Genomic DNA, 27,654 nt, shown 5'->3' with positions numbered 1-27,654 from the left:
CTCTGTCTCACTCTCACAGATCCTTCTGACTTCCTGGACTAGTGGCGCCCAAATCCTTGTCTCAGGCTCTGCTTCAGGGCAATCCAAACTGAGACAATCTCTAATGTTCTTTCTGAACACAGTTTATGATTCTAATCTTTTGTGATTCTAAGATTGAATGACTTTAACTCTGTGATGTAAGTTTTTGTAAGTTAATCCATCTCTGATCCCAGGATGATATCATTCTAATATGGCCAAAACACACCTATCAACCATGTACTCAGTTATACAAGTAATATAACACCCCATTTTCTAAGCTTTTATTTATTTATTTAGTAAGTAAGTCATCTCTGCACCCAACGCGAGGCTTGAACACATGACCCCAAGAGCAAGAGTCAGATGTTCTACTGACTAAGCCAGCCAGCCACTCCAATACCCCATTTTCTATAATTGAATTTTGCTTCACCTGAGTACCTATTTTTCCTGATGCCAGAAAATGCAGATATCAATCAAATCTAGACAAACACCAGTCATTTCAGATTTGAATACAACAGAGTCAAGCTTCCTCCTTTTTTTTTTTCCTGGGTTGATTTAAGTCCTGAATGTGTGATAGCATCTTGACACAGGTTGGGAGTTGAGGTGGGGGGTATTTCTCAAGATGTAGTAGCCCATCTGTTCCTCCAGCATGCCTCCTCCGTTGGTATCCACTGGGAAAAGCCCCACCTGCATTGATAATTTAACTTCTAGGGTCAAAGAAGCCTAGTTCTTCCAAAGCCACTCACTGTAAGTGGAGTCACATGCACTCTATTTTCAATCACCTGGAAAAGATATGAACATTTTCTGTACTTCATGGAACCCTGGCACACAGTCTCATCACTCAATCAAATGTATTTGCGAACATCTTACTGTGTGTTGGGCTTTGTGCCAGGCACTGGGGATATAAAGATGAAGAGACAGAGATGGTCCCTTCCCCCATTCATTCACAAGCCAAATAAAGTGTATAGATTTATAGCTTACATTTTGTGATGTCTGTTATAAAGGAAACAAACAGGGTGGGCCGAAAATGCCTCTTTGAAAGGTTGTCATTTAAACTAAGACTGAGCATCTAGGATCAGGGGAAACCACCCCAAGACTGAGCAGGAAAGGGAGAGGCCTGAGTTGTGTCCATAGCAATAAAACATTTTGTGACACTGACAGCATCTTCTGCATTTCTTTGTATGCTACCTTTTCTCAATTTGTTCGTGGCCTCCGTCACCTTAGGGAAGAGATGATGAGGCAGAAATGGGGGAAATTTATTTCTGAGGCTCAAAGGCCAAAGCTTTTGGTTTGCAAGAGTTGGGGACATTGAGTCAAAACCCTCAGTAAGGGATCCCTGGGTGGCGCAGTGGTTTAGCGCCTGCCTTTGGCCCAGGGCGTGATCCTGGAGACCCAGGATCGAATCCCATGTCAGGCTCCCGGTGCATGGAGCCTGCTTCTCCCTCTGCCTATGTCTCTGCCTCTCTCTCTCTCTCTCTGACTCATAAATAATTAAAAAAAAAAACCCTCAGTAATTTGAGGGTATACAATTTATGTCATAACTAAAAAAGGGAGAAGAATAGATGAGTCAAAATTGGTTTTCCTACTTAGAAAATGAGATAAAGATGATCAGGGAGGTGGGGAGAAGGAAGTATAGCAGAAATATTTAATTATCACGCAATGATCAGACTTTCTCTCCTGGAGCGTCAGATGACCACACAGCTGAAGACTATCTTTCCCATTCTCCCTTGCAGATAGGTGTGGCCATAGGACAGGGCTCTGATGGGGGTCTGTAAGCCGAATGGTGTCTTCAACTTCTGTGACATGTATTTAAAGAAAAAAAGGGACTTTCTCTTGGCCCGCCTCTCCTCCCATTCCTGCCAGCTAGAATTGACCAGGTAGTAGGAGCTGGACGGAGCAGCCATCTTAGGCCACAAGATGGAAGCCACATGTGAAGGAGGTCAGAGCAACAAAGTGGAAGGAACCAGGGTCTCTGAGGCATGGGACTCCTCGTCAGCCTGGGTGGCTTCCTCTTTACTGGTTAATGATGGAGAAATCAACTTCAACTTTATTTTTTTTAAGATTTTATTTATTTATTCATGAGAGACACAGATTGAGAGAAGGATGCAGAGACACAAGCAGAGTTAGAGAAGGGTGGAGGTAGGAGGTCTAGAGTGTGGAAGAGAGGGATCCCTGAGGGCCAGGATGTGGGGAGGCTTTTGGAGGAGGCAAGCCATGAACAGTGCAGAGATGTGTGAAATGGTTAGCAGAGGGGATGTGGTGCCACTACAAGGAGAAGAAAACAGATACGAAGCAAAGTCGAGCCAGGCTTCCTCCCCTGAGCCTTATTTTCCTCATTAGTAAAGCAAACATAATAATACATGCCTTGCAATGTTGTCACAATGATTACTTGAGATGACATAAGTCAAGCACCCATGAAGATACCTGGCTCATGGAAGCTTATCAAATATCAGTTTCATTTCTTTCCCAAGAGAGAGGAGTCATGAAATATCAAGGCTAGAAGGACTCACAGAATATTAGGGCTTGAAGAATATCCATGGTAACACACACATCTATTCATGAACTGTTGACACATCAGCCATCAATCTATCCAACTATCATTTATCCATTTTCATACATTCATTCAAATGCCAACAATTCATTCATCACCTACTCATCATCCATCTAGTCAAACACCCACTCATCCTCCACTCACCATCTATTTCTTATCCATCATCATGAATTCACCACCAATCCACTATCCATCTACCTATCCTCCATTCTATACCCATCCCTTATCAATCTGTTTATCATCCATACATCTATTCCACCAGCGAGCCAGCCAGCTATCGTTATTCCATCTGTCCACTTACCCTGTATCCATCACTCATCTGTCCACCATTCACCAGCCACTAATAGCCATCCAGTATCTCTCATTCATTCACCAGTTCTTCATCATCCATTATTTATGCATCTATTCATCTATTTATTCCTCATCCATCTACCCATTATTCCATTCATCATTTATCCATCCATCGCTTCTCATGCATCAAGTATCCATTGAATGTGTGTTTCTTATCCAGTTCTTTGTATCTACCTATCATTCACAAGCCAATCATGAACTCATCAATTTATTCTTCATCCATTCCTCTTTCATTCACCATTCATCCTTCATTCACTCTTTCACTAAATATCTACTATTTATTAGCCACATCTATCATCATCTATGTCTGATGTCTATATAAACACATATAATTCATATAATCATTTAATCATCCACCTGTATCCACTCATCCAATCATCCATCCATTTATGTGTCATTTTCTGTATCACTTGCCAGGTTACCTGTACTAGGATAAAGACTAGATAAGCTACAATCTGTCTTTGAGGGGCTGCATGTCTAGTAGAGAAAGACAGCTGGGAAGTAGTTATACATAACATGATGGCTGTTATAATAGAGGAATGATCATACCATGGGAAGGACACAGAGGAGAGAACTACAAACTCTGTCTGAGGGGATGACGGGAGGACTCACAAAGAGGGTGGGAGTTGAACTGAGTCTTTTTTTTTTTTAATTTTTTAATTTATTTATGATAGTCACAGAGAGAGGGAGAGAAAGAGAGCCAGGCAGAGGGAGAAGCAGGCTCCATGCACCGGGAGCCCGATGTGGGATTCGATCCCGGGTCTCCAGGATCGCGCCCTGGGCCAAAGGCAGGCGCCAAACCGCTGCGCCACCCAGGGATCCCTGAACTGAGTCTTGAAGGATGAGTAGAAGTTCGGTAAGTTTTTGTGGGGGGAGAAATTGAGTCCTAAAGTGGCAAAGTGACTATGCACAACCATACCGAGAGTTAGTGATGAGCAGAGACTTATAACCAGGTTTAGCTTTCTAGACTGGTCATTTCCACTCCCCCGATCTGGGAGGGCAAGTAAGTGAGGAGAGCCCATCTCCGAACAGTGAGAAGGCTGGTTTCAGGATCTGGCTGTAGACTGGGTGGAGAAGAGGATTTCCTTAGACCTCAGCTCTTCATTCAGGGAGAGTTGACAGCAGAAACCCCAAGAACTGGCATGGATTTGACAAAGGGAATAAAAGAATGGCCTTGGGAGGGAGAAAAGGAGATGGGGAAGGGGTGAAGAACACTTAGGTGTTAGCTTCTCAAGCAAAGTTAGGTCAGAAGAGACCCCAGTATTTTCTTGTACTCAGGTAGTTATTATTATTTTTTTACTCAGGTTATTATTAATATTAATATTAATATTAATATTCTAGCAACCATGTTTTATTGAGCACAGGCTATGTGTTAAACACTGTGCTATAAGCTCTCCATTCATTAGCTCAATTTGTCTCCCACTCCCAGAAACCATAAGACATAATTGTACTTTTATTCCCATTTCACAAATGAGGGAACTAAGTCCTGAGAGGTTAAGCTAGAACTTAAATATAACATGTGGCTACAAATCCCACATCTTTTCCACTTCTTTTCACTGCCTCTCTTTCATCATTTGTCAGGTATGGTATATGGTTATGCTTGTCACTGAGCATGGGAGATGAGTAGTGAAGGAGGAGGAACAGTAGAAAAAAAGAGAATCAAACATGACTCAGACACAATTATGCATTTACTAAAATGTATGCGCCATCATATTGGAGACTCTCTGTATTCCCAGACTTTCAAACAGTGTCTGGCACATACTCAGCACTTAACAAATATTTGTTATTGCTTGAATTCTATTGCAAAGGAAATGGATGAACAATTAGAATAGAGAATATATAGGTTCATCTGTTCTTTTTTTTTTTTTTGGTTCATCTGTTCTAACACAAATCCAAAGTAGTAATAGCATAAAGAAGGTAGAATTTTGGGGCAGCCTGGGTGGCTGAGCGGTTTAGCACCTGCCTTCAGCCCAGGGCATGATCCTGGAGACCGGGAATCAAGTCCCACATCAGGCTCCCTGCATGAAGCCTGATTCTCCGTATGCCTGTGTCTCTGCCTCTCTCTCTCTATGTGTCTCTGATGGATATATAAAAATAAAATCTTAAAAAAAATAAAAAGATGATAGAATTTTATTTCTCTCAGGCCTGGGTGTATATAATCCAGGACTAGTTCAATGGAGATGGAGTCTCAGGCTTCTTCTGTCTTGTAGCTCTGGCATCCCTAGGGTATTGCCTTGATCCCATGGTCTCAGGTGGCTTCCCCATACCTACACACAGCCAGTGGGCACAGGGAAAGGCAAGGGGCAGCCATGACTTAGAAAAGGCGCCTATCACTTCTATTTGCGTGCCATTGGTCAGAGCTTGGTCACGTGGCTATAACAGCTGCAAGGGGAAGGCTGGGAAATGTAGTCTTTATTCTGTGTGGATAATTGTTCAGCCAAAAGTCAGAGGTTTTATTTTTGTAGAAAGGGAGAACGGACGTTAGGGGCAACTGGTGGTCTCTGCCACAGATGAGAAGAAGGTGTGTGGGCACCATTATCCTCCATTGTGTGAAGACTCCATAGGGACAGACATCATCTCTCCCACTAGGTCCTTAGGGGGCTATTTTAATCATCCTGATGTTTCTGGCAGCTTCTAGCACACACTTAAGGAAGATGACCTCTCAGGTCCTGGATAGAGATTTGATGATTTGATGGCATCAGCACAAGTCGGTTAGAGGGCTTTTGCCTGGAGATGATCAAGGTGGAGAGGACCAAAGGTCAGGCCAGGCGTCTGAGAAGCAGCCAGCAACTGTGGAACAGCACAGGAAGGTGACTCGCAAGGAAGCTGGATTGGGCAAAGGGGCAGAGAGGAGTCTGGAAAGGAGGAGGCAGTGTGGTGGGAGGAAAGGATGGCTCCGTAATCACAACTCTTCCTCAGCAGAATGCTCAGTAGCCTGCCCAGCATGTTGGGCTCTGTTACCTGATTGGTGAGGATAGGTGGTGCCTGAAGCTGAGGGGCTGGGGGGCTGGGGTGCAGCTTCAATGCCACTGCCTGTTCGCTCAGAAAGAACCATTGCTGGTTTCCTTCTTCCTTTCCTTCCATCCTTTCTCCCTCCCTCTTTCTCTCTTTTCTTTCTTTCCTCCTTTGATTTATTAAATTCACCCCAGAAATTTGAATCTTTTTTCCAAAAAGGATTCCATTGAATACTGGGAACTTCAAAGAGAGGTCTAAGTCTGTTCTAACCTGGGCAGAACACAATGTATTCTGTGTGTGTGTGTGTGTGTGTGTGTGTGTGTACACATAAACAAACATGCATATATACATGTGTATATATGCACACACACATGCATGCATACATATCCATGTATATGTACCCACCTGCTATGTGTCAGGAGGTACCATGCTGGTCTCTGGGGAATGTAGTGGTGAGTATGTCAGACAAGGTCCTTGCCCTCATGGAGCTTTTAATGAGAAAGATAATGCAAAAATAATTATTAAACTAGTGCTACAGGAAGTACAGAATGCCATGAAAGCACCCTCACTAATAATCCCAGCTTTCATTACACAAATATTTAACAAGAGAGATTATATTTGTTAGAAGATAATTTTTATAAAAGAATAAAACTATGCCTTTCATTCAAATATAACATGAACATGTTGCAAAGTTTTGATTTATATCATTAATTTATGAGGGAACCAGTGTCAAGAACTAGTTAGAAGAAGAATCCAAAAAGAAGATACACACACACATATGTAGATGAAGAATGCTGAAATTAATTTGCTCAAGATGTAAAATTATTTTCTTCCGAGAGGGCTGGGAGGGACACAGGTCAATTGTACCTCGAGCAGATAAAATCTATTTGCACCTCTTTGGACAAGAATTATTTGTATTACTTACTGTCAATCTCATTACAATTTACAGAGATATGTGAGAGCTCAAAGATAGTGACAGGCAGGGACCACCATAGAATCAGTTAATGTGACAGGAGGTGAAGACAATGCATAGTGTTCCATAGGACATCCAGTAATCTCCCCCTGCCCCCCATTTCAGACTCTTATAATTTTTCCCTGATGTAAGTCAGACCTGTGCTGGGTACTGGTAATACAGAGGTAAACCATACATACCCAGTACCTCCCTCGGGGGTTCTGCTATTCTCTTCTGTTCTACTAGTGGGCTGGAGGGCTGGGGAACAGACAGCAGCTGGAAACCAAACTGGGTCGTCCCCATTTTTGCCTAACAGTCAGATTATAGAAGCACTTTGTAGGCTGAGAATAACCAGGGCCCCTCTGTCTCGTTCTAAATCCCCAAATAACCGAAGCCTGAGCCTTTCCTGTAAGTTACTGACTCCTTAACAAAACAACTTTACTTCTTACTTCTGCAAAACTGTGTCTGAAAATACGTGATTACCTTTGCAGATATAATAATCAGAAGAGAAAATTGCTCTTTTGTCTACTTTGGACAGATTAACCCTTGGTGATTTATTTTCCCTCAGAAACTCTGTTGCATTTTTTATTTGGTGATTTATCGTTCTAAAAGCTGTAACTTAAAAAAAAATAAAAGCTGTAACTTTTGGTAAAACTTCCTTTCAAGTAAACTTTTGTTGAGTTCTAAATGCCGCTGTCTCCAAATTTTCCTGAGATAACAACAATTGAGCACACACACACACACACACACACACACACGCAACTGATGTGATTACAGATTGTTGTAAGTGATGTGAAGTAAATAAGTGAGGTGATGAAATAGAGATGCTCTTGGGAAGAGGAAAGGGTTGCTTCAGATCAGGGGTCAGCAAACTTTTTCTGCAAGGGATCAGATAGTAAATATTTTAGGCTTTGAGGAGCGTCCAGTCTCTGTCACAGCTCTTGGCTCTGCTATTGTAGTGGGAAACCAGCCATGGACCATGCCTATGTGAATGTGCATGGTTGTGTTCCAATAAAGCTTTATTTACAACAATAGATGGTGGGCCAGATTTGGAATGTGGGCCATTGTTTGCTGATTCTTTCTTCTTTCTTTCTTTCTTTCTTTCTTTCTTTCTTTCTTTCTTTCTTTCTTTCTTTCTTTTCTTTCTTCTTTCTTTCTTTCTTTCTTCTTTCTTCTTTCTTTCTTTCTTTCTTCTTCTTTCTTTCTTTCTTTCTTTCTTTCTTTCCTTCTTTCTTCTTTCTTTCCTTCTTCTTTCTTTCTTTTCTTTCTTTCTCTTCTTTCTTTCTTTAAGATTTTACTTATTTATTCAGGAGAGAGAGAGAGAGAGAGAAAGAGGCAGAGACATAGGCAGAGGGAAAAGCAGTCTCCCTGTAGGAAGCCTGATGCAGGACTTGATCCCAGGATCCCAGGATCAAGACATGAGCCAAAGGCAGACACTCAACCACTGAGCCACCCAGGTGCCCTGAGCCCTGCTTTAAATAATATGGTTATGTAAGGCTTTCTTGAGAAGATGATATTTAAGACGAAACCTGAAGTATAAGAAGTTGGCATTCTAAGCAGAGAGGATAGGATGCACAGAAGCCCTGAGGTAGACAAGACTAGTATATCTGAAGAACAGTAAAGGGGCCAGTGGTGGAAGCGCACTGACTGAGGGAGAGCGCAGTAGAACATGAGGTTGATGATGTTGGAAGAGGCTGGGTCATAGGGCATTTTGTGCACCACAGTAAGGAGTTTGGATTTTATCCTAAGGGCATCTGGCAGCTCTTGTAGGGTTTGAAGCTATAACTCTGGCTACTGTGAGTTGGAGACGACAAGATAGAGGGGTGAGACTAGCAAGAGGGCTATAGTAGTCATCTGGGTAAGAGGGGAAAGCAGAAGGCAAAGACGGTGCTGGGAATGGAGAGAATGGATTCAGGCATTTTGTAGTGTGGCAGGGATTCACCTAAGCATCAGAGACAACCTGTCCTCCCATTTCTTGCTTCCTAATGCCTGAGCTCTTCTCCTGGTGGCAGGACCTTAATGAGGGGGCACCCCTTAGTCCCTTGGCCTCATTCTCTCTGCTCCTACCTTTGCCTCCCTGCCCCCTGCTGCACCCAGGAGAACGTGCAAGGTTCTGCAATGGAGTCCAAGCAATTTGTCATCTCCCACCCTTGCACAAGTTGTGTTTGCTGTCCAGTCTCTTGGCAGCTTGCTTGTCTGTCAGGCCACCTGCTTCCCCTCTAAACCGTGATCTTTTTGAGGGCAGGACTTACCACTGATCCATTCTGATGAGTGAACAAAGTCAAAGTCCTGATGAACATTAGCTGACTGAATGGACAAACAAGTAAACCCACAGAGCCTAGCAGAGGGCTCTCGATCCATGGTTGTGCTAATGTTCATCGACCTGGTTAGTTTATAAAAGAGTGAACAGGACACCTGGGTGGCTCAGTCGATTAAGCGTCCAACTCTTGATTTTGGCTCAGGTCGTGATCTCAGAGCTGTGGGATTGAGTCCTGCATTGGGCTCCGTGCTCAGTGGGGAGTCTGCTTGAGGTTCTCTCTCTCCCTCTCCTTCTGCCCCTCTACCTGCTTGCACACGTGCTCACAATAAATGAATGAATGAATGAATGAATGAATGAATTTGCAATGCCTAGCATCCAGTCTGCTTACAGAACAGATGCTAATAAATACTTGTTGTTATTATTTAAAATTTGAGTAATGTATTAATATGGTTCAAAAAATATAAGCCTCATCCCCACTTTATTTCCTATTTGTTCCCACCACATTTATTCATTTCTGATCTTTTCAGAGGCTCTTCATGCAAATGTATGCAAATGGAAATACATATTGTGTTCCCCTCCAGGGAAGGGGACAGCCAGGTCCTTCACCTCCTAAAAGTGGGTGGGTGTGACAGGTTCCACCCAAGCTGCTGCTAGTTGGAATCCCACCTAACTTAAGAGCCACAAAAGCCCAGAGCGAGAATCTTCCTCCCTTTCCAGTTTTCTCTCAACTTGTTATTAAGGAGAAAGTCTCTGCTGAATGCTGGTGTGTTTTTAACACCTCTCTTAACACTTACTTCCCTTTTTAACAGAGAGCAAGCCTCCACCTCTAAGCCTTCGGCAGGCAGCCGGATCTGGCAAGAATTTAATGACATTGTTTTGTTTTCATTGTACTTATTTTTATGGTTACCTTCTATTTATGGCACAAGATACTGGTTTTCCATTTATGGAGGGATCTAAAGTTCCCTTTTGAAATGAATATATTTATGTATTTAAAAGAGGATCCATTTAAAGAAAAAAAAATATTATGTAACTGTCAGCACAGGTGGTACCCAGACATGGAAAAAATTAGAAAGAGGGATACGAGGGACTGAAAAGGAGAATATGCCTTTCAGGTCGAATGCCTCTCCCAACCCCTACTTAACAGAAGGGACCACTTAGGCTTAGTGGGGTTTGGGTGTGGGGGGGGGGTGGACAACACAGACTCGCTCAAGGTCATACCAATGACGTGGACTGAGAACTGGACCTCCTGATCCACCTGTGGTAGGGACAGGATGTACCAGGGTGGTAGGGCAGGGGTCAGGGCCACAGCACTGGCCAGAGTCAGGGTCCTCCGAAGCTGGCCAAGTCACAGACTGAGTGCACAAAGGACTCTGTATCCTGAAGGAGAGGAGGGAAGAACAGAGGCGTTCATCAGGTGCTGTCCATTGCTAGACTCTGCGCTGGTGGCTGGACTTTGCTTCAAGGGGACTCATAGATTCAGAAGGAAGGTGCATCCTACAAAAGTTACTCAGGTTCCTGGCGGCGGTGGGGCAAATGCTCCAACACAGGCATTGCTCATGACATCTGAGGCTTTTGCCTGCTGAGTGGCCACTTGCCCGTTTTCTTTTGGGAAACCAGCCCTTCACCACTCTTGGTTCTTGTCACTTGGGCCAGACAAACCCATCCACATGCACGTCAGAGGTGGACATGTGACCAGGTCTGGCCAGGCAGAATGCTTCATTCCTCTGGCCACAGGGATTAGCACCAGGCTGGCCAAATGACCCAAAGCAAGCCAATGGGGGCCTTTACTAAGACTTTTTGCTGGAACTGCTAGGGAGGGGGCCTACTCCAAAGGGGTTTCTAAAAGGATGAGTCGTGATCCAGAGTTGCTGGCGGCCATCTTTGCCATCACAAGAGGAGAGGCTTCCCGAGAATGAAGCTGATACCGAAGAAAGCAGGGATGAGGGATGGTTCTAACGGTATCCTAGGATAACTTGCATTTAGCCATGAGATCAGTGCCCTGAACTCAGTTCTGGAAGCCAATAGCTTACCTTTCTTTTCCCCTTCCCCATTAGCTACTTTGAACTGGATTTCTTTCTTTCTTTCTTTCTTTCTTTCTTTCTTTCTTTCTTTCTTTCTTTCTTTCTTTCTTTCCTTTCTTTCTTTCTTTCTTTCTTTTCTTTCTTTCTTCTTTCTTTTCTTTCTTCCTTTCGTTCTTTCTTTCTTTCTTTCTTTCTTTCTTTCTTTCTTTCTTTTCTTTCTTCTTTCTTTCTTTCTTTCTTTCTTTCTTTCTTTCTTTCTTTCTTTCTTTCTTTCTTTCTTTCTTTCTTTCCTTTTCTTTCTTTCTTTTACCTACAACCACAAAAGACCTGGCCAATGCCAGGCAGAAAGTGCCATGGGCAAGTTGGAGATTGGAGCAGGGTTTTTTGTTTTTGTTTTTAAAGATTGTATTTATTTATTCATGAGAGACACAGAGACATAGCTGAGGGAGAAGGATGCTCCCTGTGAGGAGACTGATGCGGGACTCAATCCTAGGACCCTGGGATCATGACCTGAGCTGAAGGCAGATGCTCAACCACTGAGCTACCCAGGGGCCCTGGAGCAGAATTTTGAAAAATGAACAGACTTTGATGCATGAAGAAAAAACATTTCTTGGACAGAGGCTTGGCAGAGGGCACTGCAGGGTACAGCACAATCAGTGTGGTTGGAGGAAGAAGGAGGGGTAGACAAGTGGGGGGAAGAGAGGCTGGCCCGAATTGTGCAGAGTCAGTCTCTTCCTGTATTCTCTTTTTCTACAAGAAAAACCCTTCATCAGTTAACTTATCCATAACCATTTCCTGAGCACTTACTATGTCCCTATCACTCTTGAAGGGCTGGTACCATAGCAGCACAACACAACAGAGGCCAACTCTCTGCCCTCTTCATAGCTTCCATTCTAGTGAAAGGGGGCAGTCAGTAAACATGATGTATACATAAATAAATATCATAGTGTCAGGTAGCAATATCCTGTGAAGAAAAACTAAAACAAGTAAAGGGGATAAAGATTGGTAAAGAGCTGTTTGGGATGATGAAAAACTTCCCGATGTTTCTGGTGGTGATGCACAATGTTGTGGGTGTACTTAATACTACTGAATTGTACACTTAAACATGATGAAATTGGTGAATTTTTAAAATTATTTATTTTTTTGAAATTGGTGAATTTTTATGTTATGTATATTTTGCCACAACAAAGATAAAAAGGATTAGAGGAGGAGTGTTACTGTAGCTAGGGTAGTCAAGGCAGGCCTCCTGGAGGAGGTGGCCTTTGAGCAGAGATCTAAATGAAGGGAATTAGCAAGCCTTGAGGATCCAGGGAAGAGCATGCCAGGTGGAGGGAAGCAAAAAGAAAGGCCATGAGGCTGGAGTGTGCCTGGTGTGTCCTAAGGACTGAAGGGTGACTGGTGTGCCTGGAGCCCAGAGAGCAAGCTGGGAGAGGGGTGGGTAGCAGGAGCTGGCATGCCAGAGAGAACTTTGGATTAGGCTGTAAGGGCAGTGGGAAGAGGATGTAGGGTCAGGCAGGGAGGGACATGAATTCTCCCAAGGCCGTGAAACTCAGAAGCAGTGGAGCTGGCAATCCAAAATGTCCAGTCCCAAGCCCCAGGCACACCACAGCCTGGAGAGGTGTCTTGGCATTATTGCGTCCATGGGTGGGGGATTCCGGGAATTCCTGAACCCCACACGAAGCTCAGTTGTCCATGAGTGTTTCTGGGGGAAGCAGTTTCATTGCTTTCATCACAGTCCCAGAAGGGTTCTTAATAATCCCTACACTTAAGGTGCCTTTCTGCATATAAAGGAGAAAGATGGAGAGTTTTTGAGTATTGGACTCCTGAGGTCCAAGCTATGCTTTTAGAAAAATTACTTTGGCTATTCATCACAACATTGTTCATAAGAGAAAATATTGGAAACATCCTTAATGTTCACCATGAGTGGCCACATTCATTATATTGTGGCACATCCGTCCATATACGAGGAATACGATGCAGCTATAAAGACGGAAGAGGAATCTCTGTATGTACCAATATGAAATGAGTCCAAGATATATTTTTAAGTAAATGAAGCAAAGCGCAGACCAGGCTGTATAAAAAGCTTCTCTTTGTGTTTTTTTTTTTTTAAAGGGGAGGGGGGAAAGATTATAGATCTAGGTTTGCTTCTATATGCACAGAATATCTTTGGCAACATTCACAAGGAAGTAGCCAATGGAAACCTTACCTCATACGGGCTTTATGAAGATGAAATGAGTTAATATTATATAATTGCTCCAAAGAGTGCCTGGTACATAATAAGTGCTAGAGGAGGTTCTGTTGGATAAAATAAGAGGAGCTGTCTCGGGGACTGAGGGGGTGACTCGGGGTTGGGAAGGCACTTACTTTTCACCCAATGCTCTTAGGCACTTTTGGAATGTGATACCACAGGCAAACATTTCAATATTTTTTTATAGTTAAAATTAAATATATCTGGATAGATAAAAGATAATCAGAGGGGGTCAGAGACTGGAAGGAGGTCCTGCCCAGAATCCCCAGGAATTAGCTGGAATTGGTCAAAGGCTACATTGTGTGGTGTGAAAATCAGGACTCGTGGAAACAGGGGAGGGGGGGGGACACCCAAACAACCACACCCCAGGGCCACTATAAAAAGCACATTTAAAAACACCAGACTGGAAATGTTTTTTTTTTTTAATTATTATTATTATTATTTTTTAAATAGCAAAAGCACGTCCCCCCAGGAGGCGTGTTGCAGCTGCAGGGCCTGGGCCGAGGCAGTTCCCAGGTGATGTCAGGCCTGGCCTGGCGCCAGCCCTGGCCCCTTGGAGACGGTCTTGGTGGGTTCAGCTTGACTGTTTTTCCTTCCTGAGACTTGAGGACACCTTCCTGTCTCAAAGAAAGCAGCCTTTCCAGGGCTTTCTGAGAGTCAGGGGTGGGGGTGGGGGGCAATGAGCCTGGGCTGAAGGGGGAGGGAGAGGCGGGGGGGGGGGAGGGGGGGACCAGGGTGGGGGGAGGCTGCCTCCAGGAGCCCAGTGAGTAGTGAGAGCAAAACACGGCCCAGCCTCCCTGACCCCATCCTCCCCCTGCCCTGGCTGCTGCCTGGGGGACCTACTGGGGTGGGGTGGGGTTGGGGGGCAAGAGACATTCCCACGGAGTTCCCAGCTGGTCAGCGACTTTCCTCCTCCCTAAGCTCTGGGCCCATCCTGCTCTCCTCTACGGTTAAAGGCTCCTTGCCAGTATCTTCTGAGCTTCCAGGCCGCATGGGTTTTCTGCAGATGGGATGAACCACAGATCTGGGTTCGAAGCATAACTGCACTCCTAGCTGGGTGACCTCAGGCCAGCACTGCTTCTTTCTGAGCCCCGTCTGTGACATAGGTACAATGGGCCTTGCAGTGTGGCATGAAGACAGAGCCAGGCAGTGGGATGCCCCTGGGTCCTTTGGCAGGTATCTGCTGAGCACCTGCTTTGTGCTGGCACCACCCATGGCACTGGGTATGCTGCAGCACCCTGGCAGTCAGAGGGTGCGGCAGGCAGAGGCCCTGGCCCGGCCTGGGGAGAGCATTGAAACCTAAGCTGTAGTCCCCGGGCAGGAAAGGAAGGAGATGAGAGGATGGGCGTTAGACCCTGTGTGAGCTGGGGGAGCCACGAGGATGAGAACAGCCCCTGCCTTGCTGGGGTGGGGAGCAGTAAATGGGTTACAAGGGCTCGAACCACCAGCGCAGAGGCGGCGCTGCTCTGGGTGCTCAGGGAGATGTGTCAGGGATAATCAGGTTATGTTCAGGGAGAGCCCTGGGGACCCACAGGTACCCCATTGCTCATCTGGTGCAGGGTGGGCTAGACGACTTTGCAGAGCCTCTCACACTTGGCAAAGCCTTCTCTGGCCTCAGAGCATCACCCTGTTTCCTCTACTCTCTCCCAGACACACAGGCACCCCATGACTTGGAAGCACCTGTCACATTGTTATTTGCTCAGAGCCTGTTTTTTTAGACTGTGGCCTCCACGAGGGTGGGCACCACAGCCGTCTTATTCTCTGATCATCCTTAGAGCCTTGTGTGGCCCACAGAGCAGGGCAAACACATGTTTGTTGACTGACTAACGGATTGATCCATCCAAAGCTGGTCTATGATGTCAAACTCTATCCTATGCCTTCTGACAAGTTTTACCTCCTCTCCGTGGCTCAGACCATGGGATCCAGAGCCAGTCTCTCTGGATTCACATCATGGCTATGCCACCACCTAGCTGGGAGGCCTTGGACTCGGTTTTTTAGACTGAGAAAAGAGGATGACGAACCTAGATTAAGCGAGCCCCATCAAGGTCACTTCCTCTTATGCTTATCTCTGCTCTGGGATGTGTCACCAGGCAAGGAAAACAGTGACTGGGACACATGGTATCTGGCTCTGGCTCATTTCTGACTCATTGTATGACATTGGGGATGCACCTCGCCTGCTCAGGGCCTCAGTTTCCCCACTGGTGACCTGAAAGTCTCCAAGGAGATAAGTTTCAGAGGCCCTTCCACTGAGAGCCTATAGGAGTCTGTGTTTGAGCCTCTCCAGTTCTGGGAGCATCTGCAATGCCAGGGAGCCTGTGGAAGATGCAGGCTCTGGAACCCACCCCCAGACTCTGACTTCATCAGTACAGCCTGGGCCCTGGGCTCCTCTGGACTACCCTAAAGTATGGGTACAACCTAGGCTGTGTGCTGCCCTTTTCTGTCTTGCTCTGGAAGCCCAGGTCCACTTAGGGTCCAATGGGACCAGACGCACACCTGATGAGGCTATGTGGGGCAGCCAGGACACCTGGTTCAAATGCTACTCACTTACCAGCTTCCCTGTGACCTTGATTATTTTTTAAAGATTTTACTTATTTATTTGTGAGAGACACACACAGAGAGGCAGAGACACAGGCAGAGAAAGAAGCAGGCTCCCTGTGGGGAGCTCAATGTGGGACTTGATCCCAGGACCCCGGGATCACAACCTGAGCCAAAGGCAGACGCTCAACCACTGAGCCACCCGGGTGCCCCTTGAGTAGATTCTTTAACCTTCCTGTACCTCCGTTTCTTATCTACAAAGTGGGGTGATAATAGTGCAGATTGTTGAGTAGGCTATATTGATTAACTGATTTTAAAGTGCACAGACCCAGAACAGGCACAGAGTAGGCTTTCAAAAAGTGAGGCATTTTTCCAAGCTTCGAGGCTCTGGGCACTAAAAAACAACTCCTAAATTCTACCAGCCTTCCCTCTGACAAAGCCCATCTGTCAAGCTACAAAACCCTTTTGGTCCACCACTAGCCAACTGCTGAGATGAGGAAAACCAAGGCCCAGAGAGGGGAAGATACCCAGCCCAGGTCACACAGGAGCAGCCGCCAAGCTAGCCCAGGCCAGGGCTCCTGCTTTCCAGCCGGTTCACCCTCAGCACCTCCCTGGTTTCCAGGCCCTGCTGGCCTGCCCTCTGACCCTGGCCCCCTGGGAGCCTGATCCCAGGCCCGTGGGGTGTGCAAGTCTGGTCTGGATTAGACACGCTGAGAAGCAAACGCTGACCACCCCCCCACCCCCACCCCCACCCCGCAGGCTGCTGGGCAGGACCTGTGCTCACAGCTGCTGAAGCTCACAGGGACATAAATCACAGTGGCAGGAGTTCTTGGGGACTGGGACCACCCTAGCCTCCCAAAGGGCATGCGGGCCTGAGAGTCATGGGCAGGGATGATGCCTGGGTCCACCGGAGGCATTTTCTACCTTCAGTTGGAGCAGCTGAAGGGCGAGTCAGAGGGGGCCAGGAGACCATTTGGCTGGCCTCACATCCTTGTGGGCTAAAGTCTCGACTTTGTTCTAACTTTCTGTTCTGCAATCACTTCCAAACATCCAGAGAGGTGAAAGTGCTGCAGAGAACTCCAATATACCCTTTACCTGGATTCACCAAGTTTGGGCAGTTTGCCACATTTTCTGTATCCTTCTCTGGCTCACACTTTTTTTTTTCTGAACCATTCCAGAATATGTCCCCTACATCATGTTCCTCTACCCCTCGATAATACTTCAGGATGTATTTCTTAAGCACAGGGATATCCTCTTACATTACCACGCTGAATTAGCAAATTCAGAAAGTGTAACATTGCTGCAGTACTTTTATCCAATCTATTGTTCTTACCCTGATTTTGTCAACTGTCTTCTATAGCATATCTCCCTGCAGTACCGGCTCCAGTTCAAGGTCATGTCCTACATTTTGTCATCCAGGTCTCAACTTTTGAGATCATATCCACATGAGGTAAAACATACGGTAACAAGAGATACATTCAACTTTACATGCATGTCCCATAAATTGAGATTTTTGTAAATCCTCTATGTAATGTTCTCACGATAGTGTGTTGTAACTTGTGACTGTGCACGGGTGCCTAAGTTAGCCTGCTGAACCTACCACACATTTTGGAATTGTTTTGTGGTGTTCTTTAATCTAACAGGCACCTCATAAAATGGAAGGGGTTGAGCCAATGACAGGAGCTTAGTGCAGTGGAGAACTGGCTCAAGGAAGGGGCGATGTGTTCTCAGTCCTGCTCAGATCCAAATACTACATACCCGTGGCCCAATGCTGTCCTGCCGTCCTTCTCCAGGCTTTGGGTCCTTCACTGTCAGGGGTGACCTCTGAGGTCTTCCACTTCCAACTGTGAAATTAGGGAAGAGAGCACTGTGTGTCAAGGGGGACCTGGGGTCCTGGTGGTCCAGTAGGGCCAGGAACTCACTGGGGCAGGATGCTTCCTCTGGATTGGCTCAGTCAGCTCATTGTGAAGTGGTGGCCTTGGAGATGGCTTTTGCGCTGATGCTTCTTTTTTTTTTTTTTTTTTAATTTTTATTTATTTATGATAGTCACACAGAGAGAGAGAGAGAGGCAGAGACACAGGCAGAGGGAGAAGCAGGCTCCATGCACCGGAAGCCCGACGTGGGATTCAATCCCGGGTCTCCAGGATCACGCCCTGGGCCAAAGGCAGGCACTAAACCACTGCGCCACCCAGGGATCCCCCTGCGCTGATGCTTCTAGTGTCTAAGACGTTTTGGGTGGAGACTGGGACCTGAAATTTAAGCCTCCCCTTCATGGTCCCTGGTGGCCTGGCTGAAGTTGGTCACTCTCAACCCTTGGTTTCTTCTCTGTGAGCTCCTGTTACTCCCTTGGCTCCAAGCTGGTTCTCTCAGGGAGCCTTGGGGAGCCTGGCTGGGCCAACAGCCCAGAAGGTGGGAAGCATGCACTACTGGGGGCAGGGATGTTGGGCAAATGGGCCCCGGAGGTACTGGTCTGGGGTTATGCCTGTTCTGAGTCACAAGTGTCAGGCCAGCCTTGCAACCCTCACCAAGGTTTGGGATGTTAATCACACTACCTGGGAACGAAGCTCAAGGAAGCCCATAATCTGCAAAGTGCGTGGGATAGAGTGCTATGCAGCTGTGAATGGGTCTGAAGTAGCTCTGAACTCTGAAGGCTTTCCAAGAGGTAAGGAAATTTTTTTTGTGTGCAGAATGGTATGTGTACAAAGCTGCCACTTATGTGAGAAAACAATGCTTATGTGGCTTGCCCATGTATGTAGAGACTGTCCCTGCAGGAATCCTCAAGACCCTGATTTACAGTAATTGCCTCGGAGACCTGGAACTGAGTGGCTGGGAAGGAAGGGTGACGTTACTGATGCTTTATTCTCTTGTATCTCTTGAACTGAGGACTCTGTGAACCCTGTGAGGAGAGCAAGAAGGGCTCCCCGAAGCTCTCATTGCACTTCCTGGTCTGCACGCTGGGTACACAAGTGTGTGCAGCTTGTGAAAACCTGTTGGGCTGTGTGCACTTCCCAGCAGGTACACTTTCCTGCATGTAAGCTACACTTTGGGGGAAAGTTTTAGCTTAGCATGTTGTAAATGCTTGTTTCAGTGTCTGCTTTACAAAAACTCTGTAGGATAACAGCGTTAACTGTGGTCGTCTTTGGGATGTGTGATATTTCTAGGGTCTTGCAGCGTTTATATTTTTTACAATGGAAGAAACATAAGCAAAGAAACTTGTAAGTGCTTTCTCAGTACTAGAAATCAGGAAAGAGCACTTCTAGAGGAACACACAGGAAAATGTTCCCAGCCATTGCCTTCGGGGAAGAGACTGAGGAAGGTACTGAATTACTTACCCACCCTGTGCATAAATGGTCTATTAAAAACTTTTTAACCAGGCAAACCAAATAATGATCATTCTGTCCTAGCTATTCTTGCTGGTTAGAGACTGGCCCAAGGAGGCCCAGAGCAGAAGTCGAGCAATTTCTCTGGGGTCACCCAGCCAATCTGCTGGCAGCAGTGGGCCTCTAGCCCAGAGCACCCAAGTGTCTGCTCTGTCCCCACTCCTGGGTTTCCTGCCATTGACGAAGTCACAGTCCTTTCCTACGGCTTTGCCAGGGGCTGCCTGGCCATGGCCCTGGTCAGACACAGGGAGTACAATGTACTTTCCTAATTAGCTCCCCAAGGGGGAAGCACGACTATACTGGGACAGGATAGGCAAGCCCAGTGTCCCTGGAACACTGGAAAGCGTGGTAGAGGGTGCTTGGAAAGTGCTGCCAGGCTGGACCTCAGCCCCTTGGGGCCCTCCTTCCTCCACTTCACATACCAGAGAGGTTAAATGTGGTGGTTTCACAGCCACTCCAACCTGGACTGACCCCCTCGTTCTCCTGGGGCCTCGGTTTTTGTTTGCGAGGCAGATGAGGGTGGGTCTGGTTCACCACTGTAGTGTCTGGCACAGCACCTGGCATGGAGTGTGTGCTCAGTAATCTGTTCATCTGCAAAATGGGCAGCCCCACTTCAGGCTCAGTCAAAAGGCCAAATGCAGAGGGTGGTAGAGCAGAGTGGATACAAGCATGGACTCTGGCCTGGCACCAGTCAGTAAACGCAAATTAAAAGGGTTTGTTAAGAACGTTTTTAAAATAGGCCTGAGTGGGCCCTGAGGAAAGGGTGGTTGCCTTGGCTCTGCTGCCTCACCTGGCCCCTCTCTCTGCCTTTCCTTCCCTCCCACCTCCTGAGCCTCTCTGATCCTGGTCTCACAGGGGCAGTCCCAGCAGGAGAGCCAGGTGCACTTGGCTCCACGAACCAGCTGTTCCCATCACCACCTTGGCTGAATCCATGAGATGGGGAAACACCAGCTCTCACCTCGCAGGCCTGCTGGAGAGCCACTGGGGCTCTGGGGACTGGCACTCCACTCCAGGCATCTCTGGGGCAAGGGAAGTCTTTAGGGATGGACCTCACCTCATCATCATGCCACATGCCTCTGGGTCTCTCTGCTCCTCCAAATCATCTCAGTTAAAACGGGGGCAAGAATATCTCGTTAGCACATTTCAAAACGGCGTGCCTACACAGCCCTGTCTGTGAAAACACAGATAAGGGACGGGTTATGGTACAGGACGTTCAAGTGGAATATGCAGCCCCTAAAGGGACTGGCCAGCTACCCTTTACCTTTGTGTGCTGACTTAGGACGACAGCCAGTCTAGGTCAGAGAGAGACATGCAAGGGGCAGAAAGAAAGGACAACATGCTACTGTTTGTGTAAAGAGTGGAAGAAAGTTCATATATATATATATATATATATAATATATATATATAAATATATATATATAATTAACATATATATTTGTATTTATGTTTCTGTATTTGTTTGGTTATTCATAGGGAATGGGACAGATTACAAAATCTGGTGGCTAAGGCTGCCTGCAGGGAGAGCTGGTGGCTGGAGGACATAAAGGAGGGAAGTTTCACCATATTTCCTCTTGTACCTTCTCACGTTTGAACCATGTGGATAAATATATTCCTTACTCAAAAATAAATAAAATTCAGATTTCTTGACCAACTGCACCAGACAGCTAACGGCTGTTCAAGACGACTGTGAAGTCTGCTTATCTTTTCTTGAGGTGGGTCCTCCTGCCTTCCCCCAGCCTCACAGCCTCCAGGGGGCAGGGCAGCACCTGTGGTAGAGTCTAGGAGAGGGGCTGCCTCGGGCCTCTGATGTCCCAAGTCCCTCCTTCACGCTCCCCCTTCCCCTGTTTTCCAGCTGGGAACATCTTTTATTTAAAAATACTTTATTTTAAACCCACCAATTCTCTCTCTCTCTCTCTCTCACACACACACACACACCCACACTCATTCACAGATATGCACACATCCTCTGTCACCAACAGTCTTTGTTTTTCCAAAAGCTCTGCCTTGTCTCTGACTAGCCAGGGCTGGGGCTGGCTGGCTGGGTCCTCACAGCTCTCTGGGGTGCGGTGGAGATGTCCCAGGGAGCCTGCCCACAGGGTCATGGGCCCAGACCCTTGCCCCCTGGTCCCAACTTGAAAGTGGTTTGGGTTGGGCTCTGGGGTCTTCTCCCCTGTTCAACCAGTGGCTGACCTCTGGCCTCCTTCTCCAGGGTCCTGCTTGGAACAAATGCCATAGGGGACTAGGCTCATCTCCGCGGCACTCGGAGGGGGGCCACCCCCCTCACCTTCAAGCAGCTGCCCCCCAGGTCACGACGGCCACCCTGCAAGAGGAAAGAAAGAGAAAGTTCAATCAGGTCACCATGAACACTGGAACTAATCTCTGTGTCCAGCAATAGGGGACTTGATAAATAAATCACAGCCACAGGATGCCAGAGTGGCTTAGCGGTTAAGCGCCTGCCCAGGGCATGATTCTGGAGTCCCGAGATCGAGTCCCACATCGGGCTCCCTGCATGGAGCCTGCTTGTCCCTCTGCCTGTGTCTCTGCCTCTCTCTCTCAGTGTCTCTCATGAATAGATAAAATCTAAAAAAAAAAAAAAAAATCACGCCACACAATACAGTTCTCCAGAGCAGAAGGCCGAAGAGAGTCTTCAGGACTGGTAGGGAATGATGGAGAGATAACTTCATTTAAGGACAAAAGCAAGAACTGAGTGGACGTCCCTGTGTGCTGAGACGTCTAGAGAAGGGAACGTGGGAAATTGCTAATGGGTTTCCTCAGAGGAGAGGGATTTCATGAGGAGGAGGTACGATAGGTGGGAGGGAGGCTATTTTTCTTTTTTAATGCTATCTACTTTTTTTACCTTTTTCATTTCTTCCCCCATGTAACTTGTTGCTTTAAAAAACAAACAATACAAAAAAAAAAAACAATACATTTAAAATCATAATATTTTACATTAAAGGGCAAGACAAATGAACCCTACCAGGGTCCTCCCCACTCCCTGACTGTATGCCCAGTGGCTTGCTCACCAACCTTTGGATTGGGTTGGGAGGAAGGCAGGGAGGCTAGAAATCAACCAGGATTTCTGGTCTCCCTGTCTTCATTCAGCGTGTTCTCTCTGCCAGGAATATGCTCACTGGCCCCATCTCCCTGGGAAAGTTTCTTTATTCCTGCCATTACCCAGCACTTCCAGGGACATTTCTTTCTTTTTTTTTTTTTTTTAATTTGTATTTATTTATGATAGTCACACACATAGAGAGAGAGAGAAAAAAAAAGAGGCAGAGACATAGGCAGAGGGAGAAGCAGGCTCCACGCACCGGGAGCCCGACATGGGATTCGATCCCGGGTCTCCAGGATCGCGCCCTGGGCCAAAGGCAGGCGCCAAACCGCTGCACCACCCAGGGATCCCCCAGGGACATTTCAACAGGAGAAAACTTAGAAGGGGAAGATGGAGTCTCTTTTCGTTCCCCCACCAGGCTGGGAGCTGAGGGAGTGGTAGGGAAATGTTCTTCACTCTTTAGTCCCAGGTGCAGCCCTAAGCCTGACATGGAGCAGGTGCCAACTAATGCTGCTTGAATCAGTGGTGCCCACCGGAAGAGGAGCTAATGGTGGCAGCCCCTGAAGCCACCTAACCATCCCTACCAGTGTTCTGAGGTCTAACATGGGGGTATCATCCTCACTGTGGCCAGTGAGGTCACAGACATTAGAGCACCCTCTCTGTTGAGGCCTCCAGCTATTGAATGACTGGCCCAGAGGCACCCAGCCAGTAGGTAAAAAAGCTGGGCTAGAAATCCATGTCGTCCAACAGTCTGTTTGCTTCCAGGACATGCTGGTATCTGAAATCCTGCTGTAAATACTCACCCCAGTGAGCCTGGCTAGGAGATGCTAGGACAGGCATCTTTCTCAGCCATCTAGAGAAATAGCCAACCATCTGGGAGCTCTGCCCCCTGCCCCCTCCGCCCTGGGCCCAGGTTGGGGCAGATCCATCCAGATGTGAGCCCAGCCTCCCTCGAGGCTCTCCAGGCCCAGGGACAACGTGTTCATTCACAGGCAGGGCTATTTTGAGGGCTGAGGCCACAGTCCCAGCAGAGCCTGGGGCTTAGGCTTCTCAGACAAATCTGGCAGGAGTGGCTGAGAAGGGGGGACAGATATGGGGGAAGGGGGTGTAGTGTCGAGGATAAAATACCAGCTTTCCACTCTTTCACTCTATGCCCTCAGGGACAGGGGGAGCCACCTCTTCCCCAAGTCTAGCAGTCATCAGGAGACCCTGCTCTCATGCCAATGCTGGGACTGTTCACTTCCCTAAGCTTCAGTGTTCTCGTCTATGAAATGGGGACAAAATGATTCTACTGCCACCCCAAGGTGCAGTCTATTTCAGATGCAGCTGTGAAAGAGGCCTGCAGACTGCCAAAAGCACTTAGAAGGGGCCCCGTCTAGGCCCCAGCTTCTCTGTCCCCGAGGAACTCAGTGCCCAGGGCTCTGAGAGGCACCATGATTAGGAGTTGGGCTTGAGTGAGACAGATCTAGGCTTCGATCCCTGCTTTGCCACGGACTACCTGTTGGACCTCAGGCAGGTGACTTCATCCCACTGAGCCTGTCTCCCTCTGTGCAAAGTGGAGTTACTGGGAGGATTATATGCATTCACATAGGTAAAGTCCTTAGTGTAGCATCATGCATAGTCAGCGTTCACAGATGTTCACAGAATTATCATCAGCATCATCAGGTAATGGTACCTCCTTGCCACATCATGCTCTGTGCCACATCTGCTCCTGAGCCATGTATACCAACTGGGGAGGGCCTTACAAGATGATCCTATCCAACTCCACCCCCAGCTGACAAAGCGGGAAATGGCAGAGACCAGAATCCCCCTTCCATCTCCCACTTGCTGTTTTCTTTCTTTTTCTCTTTCTTTCTTTTTAAAAGATTTTATTTATTGATTCACGAGACAGAGAGAGAAGCAGAAACATAGACCGAGGGAGACGCAAGCTCCCGTGGGAAGACTGATGTGGGACTCGATCCCAGGACCCTGGGATCACGACCCGAGCCGCAGGCAGATACTCAACCGCTGAGCCACCCAGGCGTCCTTCCCACTTGCTATTTCTACCACAGAGGACCACACTTAACCCCTCCTCAAACAGAAAGATACTACAGATTGCCTGGTGGTCCCTGATGACCCTGTCCTCAGGCCAGCCGCGTGGGAGGGAAGTGGTGGCTCAGAATAAAGCAGTAGAGTCCAGGCCTTGGAGCTCTCCGGGCCCCCAAAGCTCAGAAGGGAGCCCCCGCAGTTACTCCATGAGAGAGTCAATTTTCTTTCAGTTGAGTCTTCGAGGGGCCGGAGCTGGCCAGGATCACCCCCCTCGCCTACTCCCAGAGGAGCCTGTGGGGGTGAGCATGGCTTCTGCAGCCAAATTTGGCTAGGTTCTTGGTCCTGTAGACGGATCACGGGGAAAGAGCCAGACCTAGGCGACTAAGTCCCTGTGATCCATGGGACAGGCTGCAACCAGCAGAGAACCCCCTGCCCCACCCCCACACCACTGTTGGTAGGGGCGCAGGGTAGACACAACTTCCCCAGGCCTGCAGGTACAGCTCCCCACCGCCACCTCCGCCTGCCCTCCCCGCCAATAACCTTTCCCACTTCCCAGTCGGGCAGGCCTGAGTTCGAGCCCTCACTTCATCATGGACAGAGTCTCTGGACCAGTGACAGCACCTCTCAGCAGGTGGGGTTCACCAGAGCACGTCTTTCTCCCACTGCCGCTGAGGGGTTTTGACCAGAATGGGTGAAGAGTGCTTAGCACAGGAAATCAGTGCCCGTCAAGACTGTATCCCCTCTGTGCTCTGCCACCTTCCCCATCTTCCCCTTTCCTTCTCTACATCATGTTTCCTGATGCCAACTCTTGTGGTGCCCTGCTCCTAGAACACCTTTCTCTACCCACTTATCTGCCTGTCTCTGTTCCCAAGCATCTGTCAGGAATGCAGTCCCTGGCTAGGGGCTTCCTCTGGGCTCTGACAGTCCTCCCGCCATGAGAGTGCAGCATCCTAGTCTTCATCCCCATCCTCCTGCCCTGGCCCTGGCATTGCACTAGGAGCTCCTGACCGTGGTGGGTGGAGACCTACAACCTGTTTCTCTGGAAATGTTCTCAGAGCAAACAAAAGGTGACCATAGGGAAGATAAGGTTGGATGAACTGAAGGAACAGGTGAAGGGCAGTGAGAGGGCTATCGTTGAGGGCCAGGCCAGCCTTCACATCCCAAGCTGGATGCCTGAAGGCCCACCTGCCCTCACCCCCCACCCCCGCCTGGAACACTGGCCAGGGCCCGCAGCTGGGAGGGGCAGCGAACGAGTCAGACAGAGAGCCTAAGACGACTGACTCGGAATCTGAAGCAGCCATGGGGGTGAGAGGCCAGGCTGGGAGTCTGATGAGTCAGAAGAGGGTGGTCTGAGGTCAGGACACAGAGGCTTCCCCAGGACAGAGTGAAGCAGGGGGCCTAGACAGCTGTAAAAACCAAAGAATAGGGGACTCAGAGACCTGATGGTCATCCCCTGTGCCCTTTCACTTTCCAAAAGGCTGTAGGTCAGTCAGGGACTCTCCCAGTCTCTATCTCCAGATATAAATGCCAGCTGCTACAATCCAAAGAGGTTCCTTACTGTAAGAGAAGGCCAGGACAGAGAGGGAAAGGTCGGGGATGAAGCAGGCTCCTTGGGGTCCAGGCAGAAGAACCAGCTTCCAACCAGGAGAGCCCCCTTGCAACCTTTGCAGCTACTCAGCCCCATCCGCCCCCTACCAGGCTGGTTCTCATCCTCATCTGGGACACACCACAGGAGTTCAACTCCAGCTCCTTCCAGCTGACTCAACAGTGATCTCGCCCCCACACTCCATCCCTTTTGGGGAGACTATCTTCTTAATGGAGCAGTAGGAGACCCCTACTGCCCATTAGCTGGCTACCTCAGACTTTCAGCTGGGGATATGTGTCTCTTTCTTCCCAGTCTCCTGCCCTTGGGTCAAGTCTCAGGATGGGGGACAATTATTTTACTGGTAGGGGTAGTTCAGGGCAACGCCAACCAACAAGCAACAGAACCTGCATTCTGGGAGCACCTGGGTGGCCCAGTGGTTGAGCATCTGCCTTTGGCTCAGGTCTTAATTCCTGGGTCCTGGGATCAAGTCCTGCATCAGGCTCCTTGGAGGAAGCCGCTTCTCCCTCTCCCTGTGTCTCTGCCTCTCTCCGTGTGTCTCTCGTGAATAAAGAAAATCTTTAAAAAAAGAAAGAAAAGAAAAGAAAAGAAAGAAAATAAAATAAAAGAAAAGAACGTGCGTTCTGGCTTCCCTGTGAGCACCTGTGAGCATGTGAGCACACCCCCCTGAGCCTCAGGTCCTCATCAGTGATACACCGGGCAGAACAAGTACCTGCCAGAGAGTTCTTGCGAGTGTAAAAGAAAGGAGGAGGAACGCACGTCGCGCATGGGAAGCGCTTAATAGGGCGATGGATGGCCTTTCCAACTACTTCCTCACACTCTTTCCCAGCACAGCTCCGGCGAGCAATCTCCGTTCCCTGGGCTCCCCTGCCCCACTTCTGGTGGGGGGGCTTTGGGCGGGTGGCTCCGTGGCACACCAAACCCTGGGCTGGGAGCGCCCCAGCCCCCGCCGAACTTCCTGTGGCTTCGCCCTCGCTTCACCGGCGCCTCTGCTGCTCTTCGGCTTCCCTGGGAGGCCCCGTCCCCCGCCGACCCCTGACCCCGCGGCGCGGGTCTCGAGGCTCCGCGCACTCACCCCTTTGCGCTGGTTGCTGAGGCAGAAGGTGCAGATGGAGCGGGGCTGGCGGCCGCCGTCGGGGGCGGCGGGGACCGCGCTCTTGGCACTGCCGGCCGCGCGGAAGCACGGCTGCCCGTCGTCGGCCGCGTCGCCCAGCAGCAGCACGTTGGCCAGGTGCGCGATGTAGCTGGACGCCAGGCGCAGCGTCTCGATCTTAGACAGCTTGCGGTCCACCGGCTCGGTGGGGATGAGCGTGCGCAGCGCCGTGAAAGCCGTGTTCACGCTCTGCGTGCGGTCCCGCTCCCGCGCGTTGGCCGCCTGCCGCTGTCGCACCACCACCACCGGGCCCGCGCCGCCGCCGCCGCCGCCGCCGCCGCTCGCCCGCCGCCCGCCCCCGGGGCCCGGGCCGCGCCGCGCCGCCTCCAGGCCCTCGCAGCAGCCGAACGACTGATCGGACGCGTCGCTCTCGCTGCGGTTCTCCTCGTCCTCGCTCAGCAGCCGCACGTCCGGGTACAGCACGTGCGCACCGACGGGGCGCAGCAGCGCGAACGCCATGGGCGCGGGGCCGCGTCCCTCCGTGCGCCGCGTCCCGGCGTCTGCCGCGCCCCGCCGTGCGCTCCCGCGCGCTCCCACGGCCCCGCCGGCC

The 27,654-nt window shown here is 48.7% G+C and overlaps 1 protein-coding gene across 3 annotated transcripts; it reads right to left on the bottom strand.

Annotated features, from left to right (window-relative positions):
• Positions 1-277: 277 nt before the first annotated feature.
• On the bottom strand, positions 278-27,654 carry TCF15 (transcription factor 15). Of its 3 annotated transcripts, XR_007405567.1 has the most exons (4): positions 27,027-27,654; positions 21,459-21,588; positions 17,647-17,732; positions 278-797 (listed from the first exon to the last, which is right to left on the bottom strand). XR_007405567.1 is itself a non-coding variant. In XM_025469602.3 (2 exons), the coding sequence occupies exons 1-2, from the start codon at positions 27,561-27,563 to the stop codon at positions 21,514-21,516; spliced, it is 612 nt and encodes a 203-aa protein (XP_025325387.3). In that variant the 5' UTR covers positions 27,564-27,654; the 3' UTR covers positions 21,132-21,513. The 3 variants fall into 3 exon arrangements, 1 of the variants encoding a protein (XP_025325387.3); XR_007405566.1 differs by lacking the exon at positions 278-797 and having other exon boundaries at positions 15,922-17,732; XM_025469602.3 differs by lacking the exons at positions 278-797; positions 17,647-17,732 and having other exon boundaries at positions 21,132-21,588.

The sequence above is a fragment of the Canis lupus genome, chromosome 24 (assembly GCF_003254725.2).
Source record: "Canis lupus dingo isolate Sandy chromosome 24, ASM325472v2, whole genome shotgun sequence".
NCBI classification, from domain to species: Eukaryota; Metazoa; Chordata; class Mammalia; order Carnivora; family Canidae; genus Canis; species Canis lupus.
This window is presented reverse-complemented; position numbering and strand designations above follow the sequence as displayed.